Here is a 15420-nt window from a genome sequence, read left to right on the forward strand (position 1 = left end):
AGTATCTTATGCCTACCTGGCAGAATGATATCTTGATTATTTGCATCAATCCAGTGGCCATTTGTTTTGCAAACTCCATATCATGTGCTACAAAATTACTGCTAACCAAACAGTGCTAGGTGCCTGTGCTACAGAAACACCGCTAACCAAACAGTGCTAGGTGCCTGTGCTACAGAAACACCGCTAACCAAACAGCGCTAGGTGCCTGTGCTACAGAAACACCGCTAACCAAACAGTGCTAGGTGCCTGTGCTACAGAAACACCGCTAACCAAACAGCGCTAGGTGCCTGTGCTACAGAAACACCGTTAACCAAACAGTGCTAGGTGCCTGTGCTACAGAAACACCGTTAACCAAACAGTACTAGGTGCCTGTGCTACAGAAACACCGCTAACCAAACAGTGCTAGGTGCCTGTGCTACAGAAACACCGCTAACCAAACAGTGCTAGGTGCCTGTGCTACAGAAACACTGCTAACCAAACAGTGCTAGGTGCCTGTGCTACAGAAACACCGCTAACCAAACAGTGCTAGGTGCCTGTGCTACAGAAACACCGCTAACCAAACAGCGCTAGGTGTCTGTGCTACAGAAACACCGCTAACCAAACAGTGCTAGGTGCCTGTGCTACAGAAACACCGCTAACCAAACAGCGCTAGGTGCCTGTGCTACAGAAATACCGTTAACCAAACAGTGCTAGGTGCCTGTGCTACAGAAACACCGTTAACCAAACAGTGCTAGGTGCCTGTGCTACAGAAACACCGCTAACCAAACAGTGCTAGGTGCCTGTGCTACAGAAACACCGCTAACCAAACAGTGCTAGGTGCCTGTGCTACAGAAACACTGCTAACCAAACAGTGCTAGGTGCCTGTGCTACAGAAACACCGCTAACCAAACAGTGCTAGGTGCCTGTGCTACAGAAACACCGCTAACCACACAGCGCTAGGTGCCTGTGCTACAGAAACACTGCTAACCAAACAGTGCTAGGTGCCTGTGCTACAGAAACACCGTTAACCAAACAGTGCTAGGTGCCTGTGCTACAGAAACACTGCTAACCAAACAGTGCTAGGTGCCTGTGCTACAGAAACACCGTTAACCAAACAGTGCTAGGTGCCTGTGCTACAGAAACACCGCTAACCAAACAGTGCTAGGTGCCTGTGCTACAGAAACACCGTTAACCAAACAGTGCTAGGTGTCTGTGCTACAGAAACACCGCTAACCAAACAGTGCTAGGTGCCTGTGCTACAGAAACACCGCTAACCAAACAGTCCTAGGTGCCTGTGCTACAGAAACACCGTTAACCAAACAGTGCTAGGTGCCTGTGCTACAGAAACACCGTTAACCAAACAGTGCTAGGTGCCTGTGCTACAGAAACACCGTTAACCAAACAGTGCTAGGTGCCTTTGCTACAGAAACACCGCTAACCAAACAGTGCTAGGTGCCTGTGCTACAGAAACACCATTAACCAAACAGTGCTAGGTGTCTGTGCTACAGAAACACCGCTAACCAAACAGCGCTAGGTGCCTGTGCTACAGAAACACCGCTAACCAAACAGTGCTAGGTGCCTGTGCTACAGAAACACTTACAACATCCATTTTTAAATGTTTTATTTTTCTATTTAATTTTTTTTTGAAACTTGTGAATTTTCTTACTCAGCTGACAGCCTAATTTATCCTAATATGGGATTTCTAATTTTAGATAATTCAGAGTATGCCACTTTTTCTCATAGAATTTTTCACACAGGGCGCCTTTCCTTTGTGGGGCGGGCCGTTTGGGGAAATTATTTGCAACATTTCTCCAGGCACCACTACTGCCAGGGTTCAATAAACTGTCGTTACGTACCTAAGTAAAGGTATCACTAGAACGCCGGTGAACTTGTCTTTGTATGCGCAAGCTGTTTCTCCAAAATACAAAATAAATTACTTCTGAGCACTTTGTTTACCGTCAAACTATCTCTGGTCAATGAGCATGGGCCAGAAGCAGGCCATGGTGTCTCTTGTGTAGGGCTGAAGCAAAACCCCCTGCTTTACAGTATCTGAACTAACATGGTTCCTCTGTGTAGGGCTGAAGCAAAACCCCTGCTTTACAGTATCTGAACTAACATGCTTCCTCTGTGTAGGGCTGAAGCAAACCCCTGCTTTACAGTATCTGAACTAACATGGTTCCTCTGTGTAGGGCTGAAGCAAACCCCCTGCTTTACAGTATCTGAACTAACATGGTTCCTCTGTGTAGGGCTGAAGCAAACCCCCTGCTTTACAGTATCTGAACTAACATGGTTCCTCTGTGTAGGGCTGAAGCAAAACCCCCTGCTTTACAGTATCTGAACTAACATGGTTCCTCTGTGTAGGGCTGAAGCAAAACCCCTGCTTTACAGTATCTGAACTAACATGGTTCCTCTGTGTAGGGCTGAAGCAAAACCCCCTGCTTTACAGTAATCTGAACTAACATGGTTCCTCTGTGTAGGGCTGAAGCAAAAACCCCCTGCTTTACAGTATCTGAACTAACATGGTTCCTCTGTGTAGGGCTGAAGCAAAACCCCTGCTTTACAGTATCTGAACTAACATGGTTCCTCTGTGTAGGGCTGAAGCAAAACCCCTGCTTTACAGTATCTGAACTAACATGGTTCCTCTGTGTAGGGCTGAAGCAAACCCCCTGCTTTACAGTATCTGAACTAACATGGTTCCTCTGTGTAGGGCTGAAGCAAAACCCCTGCTTTACAGTATCTGAACTAACATGGTTCCTCTGTGTAGGGCTGAAGCAAAACCCCCTGCTTTACAGTATCTGAACTAACATGGTTCCTCTGTGTAGGGCTGAAGCAAAACCCCCTGCTTTACAGTATCTGAACTAACATGCTTCCTCTGTGTAGGGCTGAAGCAAAACCCCTGCTTTACAGTATCTGAACTAACATGGTTCCTCTGTGTAGGGCTGAAGCAAACCCCTGCTTTACAGTATCTGAACTAACATGGTTCCTCTGTGTAGGGCTGAAGCAAACCCCCTGCTTTACAGTATCTGAACTAACATGGTTCCTCTGTGTAGGGCTGAAGCAAAACCCCCTGCTTTACAGTATCTGAACTAACATGGTTCCTCTGTGTAGGGCTGAAGCAAAACCCCTGCTTTACAGTATCTGAACTAACATGGTTCCTCTGTGTAGGGCTGAAGCAAAACCCCCTGCTTTACAGTATCTGAACTAACATGGTTCCTCTGTGTAGGGCTGAAGCAAACCCCCCTGCTTTACAGTATCTGAACTAACATGGTTCCTCTGTGTAGGGCTGAAGCAAACCCCCTGCTTTACAGTATCTGAACTAACATGGTTCCTCTGTGTAGGGCTGAAGCAAACCCCCTGCTTTACAGTATCTGAACTAACATGGTTCCTCTGTGTAGGGACCAGAATGAGTTGCTGTCGCCTATTGTACGGGACGCTGAAGTGACCAGAGCAGCACGCCGAAAGAGTTCATTTCAGAAGAAGACTCAATTCAACTGTATCCTTATTGGGCTGTTGCCATGGAAAACCTCCCTACCTGTTGTCTTTGTGGATTGTGCTATGTCTATGTTATACCAGTTAAGACCTGTATTACTGATGCTCATTGTTCACACATTGTTGTTCAGACTAATAGTTAGCTAACAGAAGTCTCATGGGGCTGTTATAGGACTGCATAAGGTGTGTCTTTTTAGTAACAGTAACTAGCCAGTTATATTCCCTGACCGTTGTTGTCCAGTCCTTTCTCCTCGTGATGACTACCAAGGTAGTACCACCACACCTGCCCGTTCCCTGCTCTGCCACACACCTGGATCCCTCTTCAATCAGTCCTGTAAGTCTGTCCTGTTCAAACCGTCCTGTAAGTCTGTCCTCTTCAAACCGTCCTGTAAGTCTGTCCTCTTCAAACCGTCCTGTAAGTCTGTCCTCTTCAAACCGTCCTGTAAGTCTGTCCTCTTCAAACCGTCCTGTAAGTCTGTCCTCTTCAAACCGTCCTGTAAGTCTGTCCTCTTCAAACCGTCCTGTAAGTCTGTCCTCTTCAATACCAACACAGCCCTCTGGCTCTGCTATGAGAGCATTGTTTGGCTAAAGGTAAAACCGGTGTCCACCACGATAAAGACATCTAGATGAAATAATGTCCAGTTAACCCAGACTCTCACCATCCACTAGTTGGTGTCTCCCAGAATGACTGGAGACGAGGCTATGCTGTTGTAACAGATTGTACTCTATTGTAATTGCTGTAGTGGTGATTCCTACTCTCTCCCTACAGTCACCCCGAAGACTGCTGCTAGGAACCCAGATGTGTCAGCCATCTTGGCAACAGGGCGCAGGACTCCTCGTTTCATCCATACACCACGACCTCCGCTGGGCAGTATGAGCATGGTGAGGAGATAGATACCAGTCTTGACTGGGTGTTTAGTCTGCTGACAGACACTGTGTGGTTCTGTCTGTCTCCAAAGAGGGGATCCGGAGACAGAAGAATCTAGCCAATAGAATAGCCAATTAAACCACACTGCATCATCATTCATCAGTTGTTGACTCTTATTAAAGGTAGACTCAGTGATATGATGTAGATGCACAAAGTAAACGGTATAGTGGGTCAATTTTCCACAACTAAAGAGCGTTGGAGCGTGAGGCTAAACTTCTTCACTGTTTTGGTCATGTAGCTACCATGTTGTAAGAGTGTGAAGCGAACCCGTGCAGATATTGTGTCAGTGTTGCATCTTGCTCATCGCAATATCTGCGGTGCTGCTCGTGCAACGTCACTCCACTGACTCTACCTTTAATCAAGTATGCAACTTTGAGGCCGATTTTTGTTTCTGTGTTTTTGTACTGCATCATTGTGTCTCTGTCTCCCTCTGGGCTCCAGAACCTGGATGACAGTGACTGGACCAACAGCCTGTACCCGTCTCCTCTGTCCGGGCTGGGACTCGGGGACACCAGCTTTACTGATGACATCAACATGTCCTCTGTAATGCTGAAGGAGGAGGATCCTGGAGAGGCTGGTCAGATTTATTTATTTTCTCCCTTGGGTTGTTGATTGATTTTAATATCACTGATGAGCCAGCGGTTCCGTTTCCCAGGTTTCCCAGCCAGGTCTGAAAATCAGCACATATAACTGACTTCATGGTCCATGTTTAGGGAAAGAGGTTACAGAGGGTAGTGTCGTACAGAGCCTAGGTGTCGTTCTGTAAATGTATAGAATACAACACTGACCTTTGACCCCCCCCCCCGCCCCCGCTCTGTGTCCTGCAGCGTCAGTCAGTCTGTTCCCAGAGTTCCTCCAGTCCTATCTCAGACACTCCTCCACTGCTGTCTTTGACCTGCTGGGGGAGTATGAAGCTATCTGTCAAGACAAGGTACCGTTTTCTCACTTACCTGAACCAACTTCCCTCTACTGTGTGTGTGTGTTTTAGAACCCGTGTGTGTGTTTTAGAATCCGTGTGTGTGTGTTTTAGAATCCGTGTGTGTGTGTTTTAAAATCCGTGTGTGTTTTAGAATCCGTGTGCGTTTTAGAACACGTGTGTGTGTGTGTGTGTGTGTGTGTGTGTGTGTGCAAGAGTTTGTAGAGCAGGAGGTTTGCTCCTCAGGCGTGGGTATGTGCAAGGTATGTGTGTGTGAGTCATTGTGTGTTTATATGCAGAGCTGTGTGCTGCCCTTATGAACACAGTGATAATGGTGCATGTATAGCTATGCTGCCCTTATGAACACCGTGATAATGGTGCATGTATGGCTATGCTGCTCTTATGAACACCAGTGATAATGGTGCATGTATGGCTATGCTGCTCTTATGAACACCAGTGATAATGGTGCATGTAGAGCTATGCTGCCCTTATGAACACAGTGATAATGGTGCATGTATGGCTATGCTGCTCTTATGAACACCCAGTGATAATGGTGCATGTAGAGCTATGCTGCCCTTATGAACACACAGTGATAATGGTGCATGTATGGCTGTGCTGCCCTTATGAACACACAGTGATAATGGTGCATGTAGAGCTATGCTGCTCTTATGAACACCCAGTGATAATGGTGCATGTAGAGCTGTGCAGCTCTTATGAACACAGTGACAATGGTGCATGTATGGCTGTGCTGCCCTTATGAACACCCAGTGATAATGGTGCATGTATGGCTATGCGGCCCTTATGAACACCCAGTGATAATGGTGCATGTATGGCTATGCTGCCCTTATGAACACACAGTGATAATGGTCCATGTATGGCTATGCTGCCCTTATGAACACACAGTGATAATGGTGCATGTATGGCTATGCTGCTCTTATGAACACACAGTGATAATGGTGCATGTATGGCTATGCTGCCCTTATGAACACACAGTGATAATGGTGTATTGTGTGTACCAGGTGGGCATGCTCCAGAGGCTAGTATCGAGGGCAACGCCAGGGCAACAGAAGTCCTCTAAGACTGCTGGTATGAGATGGCTTTTACAGCAGGAGATGGTCACCTGGCGCCTCATCACTTCTCTATACAGGTTAGTGTCGGTCTGTCTGGCGGTCCGTCTGGCGGTCCGTCTGGCTCTCTTTTTACCTCTTTCTAGCTCCCTGTCCCTGTCATATTTTTCTCTCCACAAATGCATGTCTGTCTGTTCGTGCCTTCCATTCTCTCTCTCGCTTTTTATATTTATTTTTTAAATATATATTAGGGCTGTGAATTACCAGGGAACTCACAAAACGATATTATCACAATACTTACATGCCGATATGTATTGTGATTTTATTGCGATTCGAAGTTCCAAACATATGCTCACCATATGTTTGCTGCAGAGGGACAAGAGAGAGCCATGACAAAACTAGTTTTAATGCTGAAAGAGAACAAGCTATGAAGGAAAAGTTTAGGTGTAGGTACAGCCAACTAGCTCCCCAAAAAATGTCGATACGGTATGTCGTCCAAAACAATATCCCGACATGTAACTATCTATTTTTGGATTTATTTTCCTCATCACTACATAGAGGAATGGTGTTGCTATGGAGACGCGTGGTTTGACTTTGTTACATCATTGTGTGTCCCTCAGAGACAGGATCCAGACAGAGCTGGAGGATGACATCATGATGGATGTGGCTGTGAGTACACCTCTACAACTACGATGTCATTAGGGAACTACAGGTGTTTCTTGCTGTGTGATAGAGAGACGGAAATGGAGTAACCATCCTCTGTCCTGTGTGTGTGACCATCTCTCCTCAGGCTCTCGGTGTTAGTGAGAAGGTGGTGATAGAGAGAGAGAGAAGGAAATGGAGTAACCATCCTCTCTCCTGTGTGTGTGATCATCTCTCCTCAGGCTCCCGGTGTTAGTGAGAAGGTGGTGATAGAGAGAGAGAGACGGAAATGGAGTAACCATCCTCTGTCCTGTGTGTGTGACCATCTCTCCTCAGGCTCTCGGTGTTAGTGAGAAGGTGGTGATAGAGAGAGAGAGAAGGAAATGGAGTAACCATCCTCTGTCCTGTGTGTGTGACCATCTCTCCTCAGGCTCTCGGTGTTAGTGAGAAGGTGGTGATAGAGAGAGAGAGAAGGAAATGGAGTAACCATCCTCTGTCCTGTGTGTGTGACCATCTCTCCTCAGGCTCTCGGTGTTAGTGAGAAGGTGGTGAGAGAGAGAGAGAGAAGGAAATGGAGTAACCATCCTCTGTCCTGTGTGTGTGACCATCTCTCCTCAGGCTCTCGGTGTTAGTGAGAAGGTGGTGATAGAGAGAGAGAGAAGGAAATGGAGTAACCATCCTCTCTCCTGTGTGTGTGACCATCTCTCCTCAGGCTCCCGGTGTTAGTGAGAAGGTGGTGATAGAGAGAGAGAGAAGGAAATGGAGTAACCATCCTCTCTCCTGTGTGTGTGACCATCTCTCCTCAGGCTCTCGGTGTTAGTGAGAAGGTGGTGATAGAGAGAGAGAGAAGGAAATGGAGTAACCATCCTCTCTCCTGTGTGTGTGACCATCTCTCCTCAGGCTCCCGGTGTTAGTGAGAAGGTGGTGATAGAGAGAGAGAGAAGGAAATGGAGTAACCATCCTCTCTCCTGTGTGTGTGACCATCTCTCCTCAGGCTCTCGGTGTTAGTGAGAAGGTGGTGATAGAGAGAGAGAGAAGGAAATGGAGTAACCATCCTCTGTCCTGTGTGTGTGACCATCTCTCCTCAGGCTCTCGGTGTTAGTGAGAAGGTGGTGAGAGAGAGAGAGAAGGAAATGGAGTAACCATCCTCTCTCCTGTGTGTGTGACCATCTCTCCTCAGGCTCCCGGTGTTAGTGAGAAGGTGGTGATAGAGAGAGAGAGAAGGAAATGGAGTAACCATCCTCTCTCCTGTGTGTGTGACCATCTCTCCTCAGGCTCTCGGTGTTAGTGAGAAGGTGGTGATAGAGAGAGAGAGAAGGAAATGGAGTAACCATCCTCTCTCCTGTGTGTGTGACCATCTCTCCTCAGGCTCCCGGTGTTAGTGAGAAGGTGGTGATAGAGAGAGAGAGACGGAAATGGAGTAACCATCCTCTCTCCTGTGTGTGTGACCATCTCTCCTCAGGCTCTCGGTGTTAGTGAGAAGGTGGTGATAGAGAGAGAGAGAAGGAAATGGAGTAACCATCCTCTCTCCTGTGTGTGTGACCATCTCTCCTCAGGCTCTCGGTGTTAGTGAGAAGGTGGTGATGGAACAACTTTTCCAGAGAGATGCTGTAGTACGCCAGAGTCAGGTTAGACTCTCTCTCACACACACACACACACATAAATAAATAAAAACACATACAGTACCAGTCAAAAGTTTCGACATTGTAGAATAATAGTGAAGACATCAAAACTATGAAATGGCACATATGGTATCATGTAGTAACCAAAAAAAGTGTTAAACAAATCAAAATATATTTTAGATTCTTCAAAGTAGCCACCCTTTGCCTTGATGACAGCTTTGCACACTTGGCATTCTCTCAACCAGCATCACCTGGAATGCTTTTCCAACAGTCTTGAAGGAGTTCCCACATATGCTGAGCACTTGTTTGGTTGAGGTTGGGTGATTGTGGAGGCCAGGTCATCTGATGCAGCATTCCATCACTTTCCTTCTTGGTCAAATAGCCCTTACACAGCCTGGAGGTGTGTTGGGTCATTGTCCTGTTGAAAAACAAATGATAGTCCCACTAAGCGCAAACCAGATGGGATGGCGTATCGCTGCAGAATGCTTTGGTAGCCATGCTGGTCAAGTGTGCCTTGAATTTTAAATAAATCACAGACAGTGTCACCAGCAAAGCACCATCACACCTCCTCCTCCATGCTTCACGGTGGGAACTACACATGCGGAGATCATCCATTCACCTACTCTGCGTCTCACAAAGACACGGCGGTTGGAACCAAAAATCTCAAATTTGGACTCATCAGACCAAAGGACAGATTTCCACCAGTCCAACGTCCATTGCTCGTATTTCTTGGCCCAAGCAAGTCTCTTCTTCTTATTGGTGTCCTTTAGTAGTGGTTTATTTGCAGCAATTCGACCATGAAGACCTGATTCACACAGTCTCCTCTGAACAGTTGATGTTGAGATGTGTCTGTTACTTGAACTCTGTGAATAATAAATTTGGGCTGCAATTTCTGAGGCTGGTAACTCTAACTTATTCTCTGCAGCAGAGGTAACTCTGGGTCTTCCTTTCCTGTGGCGGTCCTCTTGAGAGACAGTTTCATCATAGCGCTTGATGGTTTTTGTGACTGCACATGAAGGAACGCTCCGAGTTCTTGAAATTTTCCAGATTGACTGACCTTCATGTCTTAAAGTAATGATGGACTGTCGTTTCTCTTTGCTTATTTGAGCTGTTCTTGTCATAATATGTACTTGGTATTTTATCAAATAGGGCTATCTTCTGTATACCACCCCTACCTTGTCACAACACAACTGATTGGCTCAAACGCATTAAGAAGGAAAGAAATTCCACAAATTAACAAGGCACACCTGTTAATTGAAATGCATTCCAGGTGACTACCTCATGGAGCTGGTTGAGAGAATGCCAAGAGTATGCAAAGCTGTCATCAAGGCAAAGGGTGGCTACTTTGAAGAATCTGTTTTCAAATTTTTTTGCTTACTACATAATTCCATATGTGTTATTTCATAGTTTTGACGTCTTCACTATTATTCTACAATGTAGAAAATAGTACAAAATAAAGAAAAAGCCTGGAATGAGTAGGTGTTCTAAAACTTAGTAGTGTATACACACACACACACAAACACACACACACACACCTCCTCCCCTATTATCTATCTCTAGTGGTACAGTCCTGTTTGGTCTGATGGATGGTTGTAAACCCCTATATCCGTCTCTAGTGGTACAGTCCTGTTTGGTCTGATGGATGGTTGTAATACATAATTGTTTCACCTCCTCTCTCTCAGCTGGTTGTGGATTGGTTGGAGAGTATCGCCAAAGATGAAATCGGGGACTTCTCTGACAACATTGAATACTACGCCAAGTCTGTCTACTGGTAAGTAGCTGGAGTCATTTGAGAGAGACAAGCACGTGTATGTCATTAGGAAGAGCATGTGCCTTGGCTAATATTCTGTTTGACTTTCAGGGAGAATACCCTTCATGCTCTGAAACTGAGGAGAAACACATCCAGCACAGGCTTCAATGTTCCCCTGGTTACTGAGCTGGTAAGAGGGACTTTTAGGCCTGTTCTTCACAGGCTTCAATGTTCCCCTGGTTACTGAGCTGGTAAGAGGGACTTTTAGGCCTATTCTTCACAGGCTTCAATGTTCCCCTGGTTACTGAGCTGGTAAGAGGGACTTTTAGGCCTATTCTTCACAGGCTTCAATGTACCCCTGGTTACTGAGCTGGTAAGAGGGACTTTTAGGCCTATTCTTCACAGGCTTCAATGTTCCCCTGGTTACTGAGCTGGTAAGAGGGACTTTTAGGCCTATTCTTCACAGGCTTCAATGTTCCCCTGGTTACTGAGCTGGTAAGAGGGACCTTTAGGCCTAATCTTTACAATCTAGCTCTCTCTTTCTCTCTCTCTCCTACTCACACATGCTCTTATGCCATGATAGGGAATACATGGTTTTACTTAGAACATAAAGTACCTCGGTGTGTCTGTAGGACCCTGACGCCCCCATCAGACAGAGACGTCCTCTGGCAGACCTGGACAGAGAGGATGATGCCAGACTGCTGAAGTACCTCTTCACCCTCCTCCGAGCGGGCATGACTGACGAGGTGAGAAACAGGAGACCTCTCAAATGGCACCATTTGTTCCCTGTATAGGGCACTGCTATTGACCAGGGCTCATAGTTCTCTGGTCACAAAAGTAGTGCTGTGTATAGGTAATAGGGTGGCGTTTTGAGATCTCAGTACAGCGCCACCTGGTGGATGGGAGGGTTATACTGCGCTGGTTTCTAGTCACAGTGACGTGTGGTTGTGTGTAGGCCCAGAGGCTGTGTAAGCGCTGTGGCCAGGCATGGAGAGCTGCTACTCTGGAGGGATGGAAGCTGTACCACGACCCCAACATCAACGGAGGTCAGTTCTCCACCGTACACTCACACCAACAGATAACACCAAGTGGCGGTCGTGACCTTTTGTCAGCCGGTGATTGTCATGTAAATAACTGCAGGTCTCACGGTAATTGACCTTTTAATGAACATAAACAGGTTTAGCATCTCCTTCCACACACAGCCTACAAGACACTGATGCTGACCATTGGATCATCTACATTTTAAAAAGTCTAATAAATCCTGACAATAGAGTGCTGAGTACCAGGCAGTTAGCAAGTTTGGTAGACTACTAATGACCAGCAAGTTTGGTAGACTACCAATGACCAGCAAGTTTGGTAGACTACTAATGACCAGCAAGTTTGGTAGACTACCAATGACCAGCAAGTTTGGTAGACTACCAATGACCAGCAAGTTTGGTAGACTACCAATGACCAGCAAGTTTGGTAGACTACCAATGACCAGCAAGTTTGGTAGACTACCAATGACCAGCAAGTTTGGTAGACTACCAATGACCAGCAAGTTTGGTAGACTACCAATGACCAGCAAGTTTGGTAGACTACCAATGACTAAACGGTCACGTTGGAATTTGACTGCGGTCATGACTCGTGATCGCCGGTGTGTGGCGGTAATCCGGTCACCATAACAGCCCTAAACACACGTCCCTATGAATGGTCTGTAATGGAACTGTGTGTGTGTCCAGGCAGTGCAGAGCTGCTACCGGTGGAGGGGAACCCTCAGCGCTGTGTATGGAAGGTGTGCTGCTGGAGGATGGCTGATAACGAACACTTCAGCAGATATGAGAGAGCCATCTACGCTGTTCTGAGTGGGAACCTCAAACGGGTATGTTGTGTGTCTTATCTCCCTAAGACTCTCTGGAGCACTTGCATGTGTGTTAGGAGGAGGAGGATGGGGGGGGGGGTCAGGTGGAGGAGGATGGGGGGGGGGGGGTCAGGTGGAGGAGGATGGGGGGGGGGGTCAGGTGGAGGAGGATGGGGGGGGGGGGGTCAGGTGGAGGAGGATGGGGGGGGGGTCAGGTGGAGGAGGATGGGGGGGGGGTCAGGTGGAGGAGGATGGGGGGGGGGGTCAGGTGGAGGAGGATGGGGGGGGGGGGTCAGGTGGAGGAGGATGGGGGGGGGGGGTCAGGTGGAGGAGGATGGGGGGGGGGGGTCAGGTGGAGGAGGATGGGGGGGGGTCAGGTGGGAGGAGGAGGATGGGGGGGTCAGGTGGAGGAGGAGGATGGGGGGGTCAGGTGGAGGAGGAGGATGGGGGGGTCAGGTGGAGGAGGAGGATGGGGGGAGGGGTCAGGTGGAGGAGGATGGGGGGGGGGGTCAGGTGGAGGAGGATGGGGGGGGGGTCAGGTGGAGGAGGAGGATGGGGGGGGGGGTCAGGTGGAGGAGGAGGATGGGGGGGGGGGGTCAGGTGGAGGAGGAGGATGGGGGGAGGGGTCAGGTGTCGGCGGAGGAGGATGGGGGGAGGGGTCAGGTGTCGGTGGAGGAGGATGGCGGGGTCAGGTGGAGGATGGGGGGGCTCATGGAAAGTGAAACGCATTGTCAAAGTAAACATCTAACAACAATGTTCACATAAGGAGTGGTAGTAGACGGGACTATAGTAGAGTGGTAGTAGACGGGACTATAGTAGAGTGGTAGTAGACGGGACTATAGTAGAGTGGTAGTAGACGGGACTATAGTAGAGTGGTAGTAGACGGGACTATAGTAGAGTGGTAGTAGACGGGACTATAGTAGAGTGGTAGTAGACGGGACTATAGTAGAGTGGTAGTAGACGGGACTATAATAGAGTGGTAGTAGACGGGACTATAGTAGAGTGGTAGTAGACGGGACTATAGTAGAGTGGTAGTAGACGGGACTATAGTAGAGTGGTAGTAGACGGGACTATAGTAGAGTGGTAGTAGACGGGACTATAGTAGAGTGGTAGTAGTGATTTGTCTCTCTGTCTCTCCCCTCTAGCTGCTCCCAGTGTGTGAGTCGTGGGAGGACAGTGTGTGGGCGTACTTCAGGGTCCTGGTAGACTCTCTGGTGGAACAGGAAGTCCGGTCCTCAGGAATGGGCAGCGAGGAGCTGGAGGAGCTGCCACGAGAATACCTAGAGGCCAAGTAAGATCCTAGCCTCTAGTAGGTAGCCTTACCCAGGGACAATACTCTTTAGTGGGTAGCCCTGCCTACAGCCTCTAGTAAAGAATACCTGGAGGCCAAGTAAGATCCCCAGCCTCTAGTAGAGAATACCTGGAGGCCAAGTAAGATCCCCAGCCTCTAGTAGAGAATACCTGGAGGCCAAGTAAGATCCCCTCTAGTAGAGAATACCTGGATGGCCAAGTAAGATCCCCTCTAGTAGAGAATACCTGGAGGCCGAGTAAGATCCCCAGCCTCTATTAGAGAATACCTGGAGGCCGAGGAAGATCCTCAGCCTCTATTAGAGAATACCTGGAGGCCGAGTAAGATCCCCAGCCTCTAGTGGAGAATACCTGGAGGCCGAGTAAGATCCCCAGCCTCTAGTGGAGAATACCTGGAGGCCAAGTAAGATCCCCAGCCTCTAGTGGAGAATACCTGGAGGCCGAGTAAGGTCCCCAGCCTCTAGTGGAGGGCTGAGGATCAGGAACCTAACCTTCCTAACCTTATATTTCTACATGTAAATTGTACCGTCTCCCTTTTCTCTCCAGCTGGACACTAGAGAAGGTGTTTGAGGAGCTGCTGGCAACAGAGTCAAAGGTCAGCATCTGTTTGTCTGCTCTGTCAAACTAGCTGTGTGTGTGTACATCATACCAGTCTACTAGCTAGCTACATCATACCAGTCTACTAGCTAGCTACATCACACCAGTCTACTAGCTAGCTACATCACACCAGTCTACTAGCTAGCTACATCACACCAGTCTACTAGCTATCTACATCACACCAGTCTACTAGCTATCTACATCACGCCAGTCTACTAGCTAGCTACATCACACCAGTCTACTAGCTATCTACATCACACCAGTCTACTAGCTATCTACATCATACCAGTCTACTAGCTATCTACATCACACCAGTCTACTAGCTATCGACATCACGCCAGTCTACTAGCTATCTACATCACGCCAGTCTACTAGCTATCTACATCACGCCAGTCTACTAGCTATCTACATCACACCAGTCTACTAGCTATCTACATCACACCAGTCTACTAGCTATCTACATCACGCCAGTCTACTAGCTATCTACATCACGCCAGTCTACTAGCTAGCTACATCACACCAGTCTACTAGCTAGCTACATCACACCAGTCTACTAGCTAGCTACATCACACCAGTCTACTAGCTAGCTACATCACACCAGTCTACTAGCTAGCTACATCACACCAGTCTACTAGCTAGCTACATCACACCAGTCTACTAGCTAGCTACATCACACCAGTCTACTAGCTAGCTACATCACACCAGTCTACTAGCTAGCTACATCACACCAGTCTACTAGCTAGCTACATCACACCAGTCTACTAGCTAGCTACATCACACCAGTCTACTAGCTATCTACATCACACCAGTCTACTAGCTATCTACATCATACCAGTCTACTAGCTATCTACATCACACCAGTCTACTAGCTATCTACATCACACCAGTCTACTAGCTATCTACATCACACCAGTCTACTAGCTATCTACATCACACCAGTCTACTAGCTGTCTACATCACACCAGTCTACTAGCTGTCTACATCACACCAGTCTACTAGCTAGCTACATCACACCAGTCTACTAGCTATCTACATCACGCCAGTCTACTAGCTATCTACATCACGCCAGTCTACTAGCTATCTACATCACGCCAGTCTACTAGCTAGCTACATCACGCCAGTCTACTAGCTATCGACATCACGCCAGTCTACTAGCTATCACGCCAGTCTACTAGCTGTCTACATCACGCCAGTCTACTAGCTAGCTACATCACGCCAGTCTACTAGCTATCTACATCACGCCAGTCTACTAGCTATCTACATCACACCAGTCTACTAGCTA

General features: G+C 47.7%; 1 protein-coding gene across 1 annotated transcript in view; it reads left to right on the plus strand.

Moving 5' to 3' along the window:
* nup107 (nucleoporin 107) overlaps window positions 1–15420 on the plus strand; it is a 35041-nt gene that overhangs the window by 1505 nt on the left and 18116 nt on the right. The window contains exons 2-16 of the mRNA XM_038996796.1: window positions 3375–3472; window positions 3710–3802; window positions 4238–4350; window positions 4838–4973; window positions 5224–5327; window positions 6332–6459; window positions 7000–7048; window positions 8578–8649; window positions 10326–10414; window positions 10505–10583; window positions 11026–11139; window positions 11349–11439; window positions 12115–12254; window positions 13379–13524; window positions 14088–14136. Coding sequence (XP_038852724.1) covers window positions 3375–3472; window positions 3710–3802; window positions 4238–4350; window positions 4838–4973; window positions 5224–5327; window positions 6332–6459; window positions 7000–7048; window positions 8578–8649; window positions 10326–10414; window positions 10505–10583; window positions 11026–11139; window positions 11349–11439; window positions 12115–12254; window positions 13379–13524; window positions 14088–14136 — 1501 coding nt within the window. The remainder of the gene's footprint in view (window positions 1–3374; window positions 3473–3709; window positions 3803–4237; window positions 4351–4837; window positions 4974–5223; window positions 5328–6331; window positions 6460–6999; window positions 7049–8577; window positions 8650–10325; window positions 10415–10504; window positions 10584–11025; window positions 11140–11348; window positions 11440–12114; window positions 12255–13378; window positions 13525–14087; window positions 14137–15420) is intronic.

Source organism: Salvelinus namaycush, chromosome 6, assembly GCF_016432855.1.
Source record: "Salvelinus namaycush isolate Seneca chromosome 6, SaNama_1.0, whole genome shotgun sequence".
Lineage (NCBI taxonomy): Eukaryota > Metazoa > Chordata > Actinopteri > Salmoniformes > Salmonidae > Salvelinus > Salvelinus namaycush.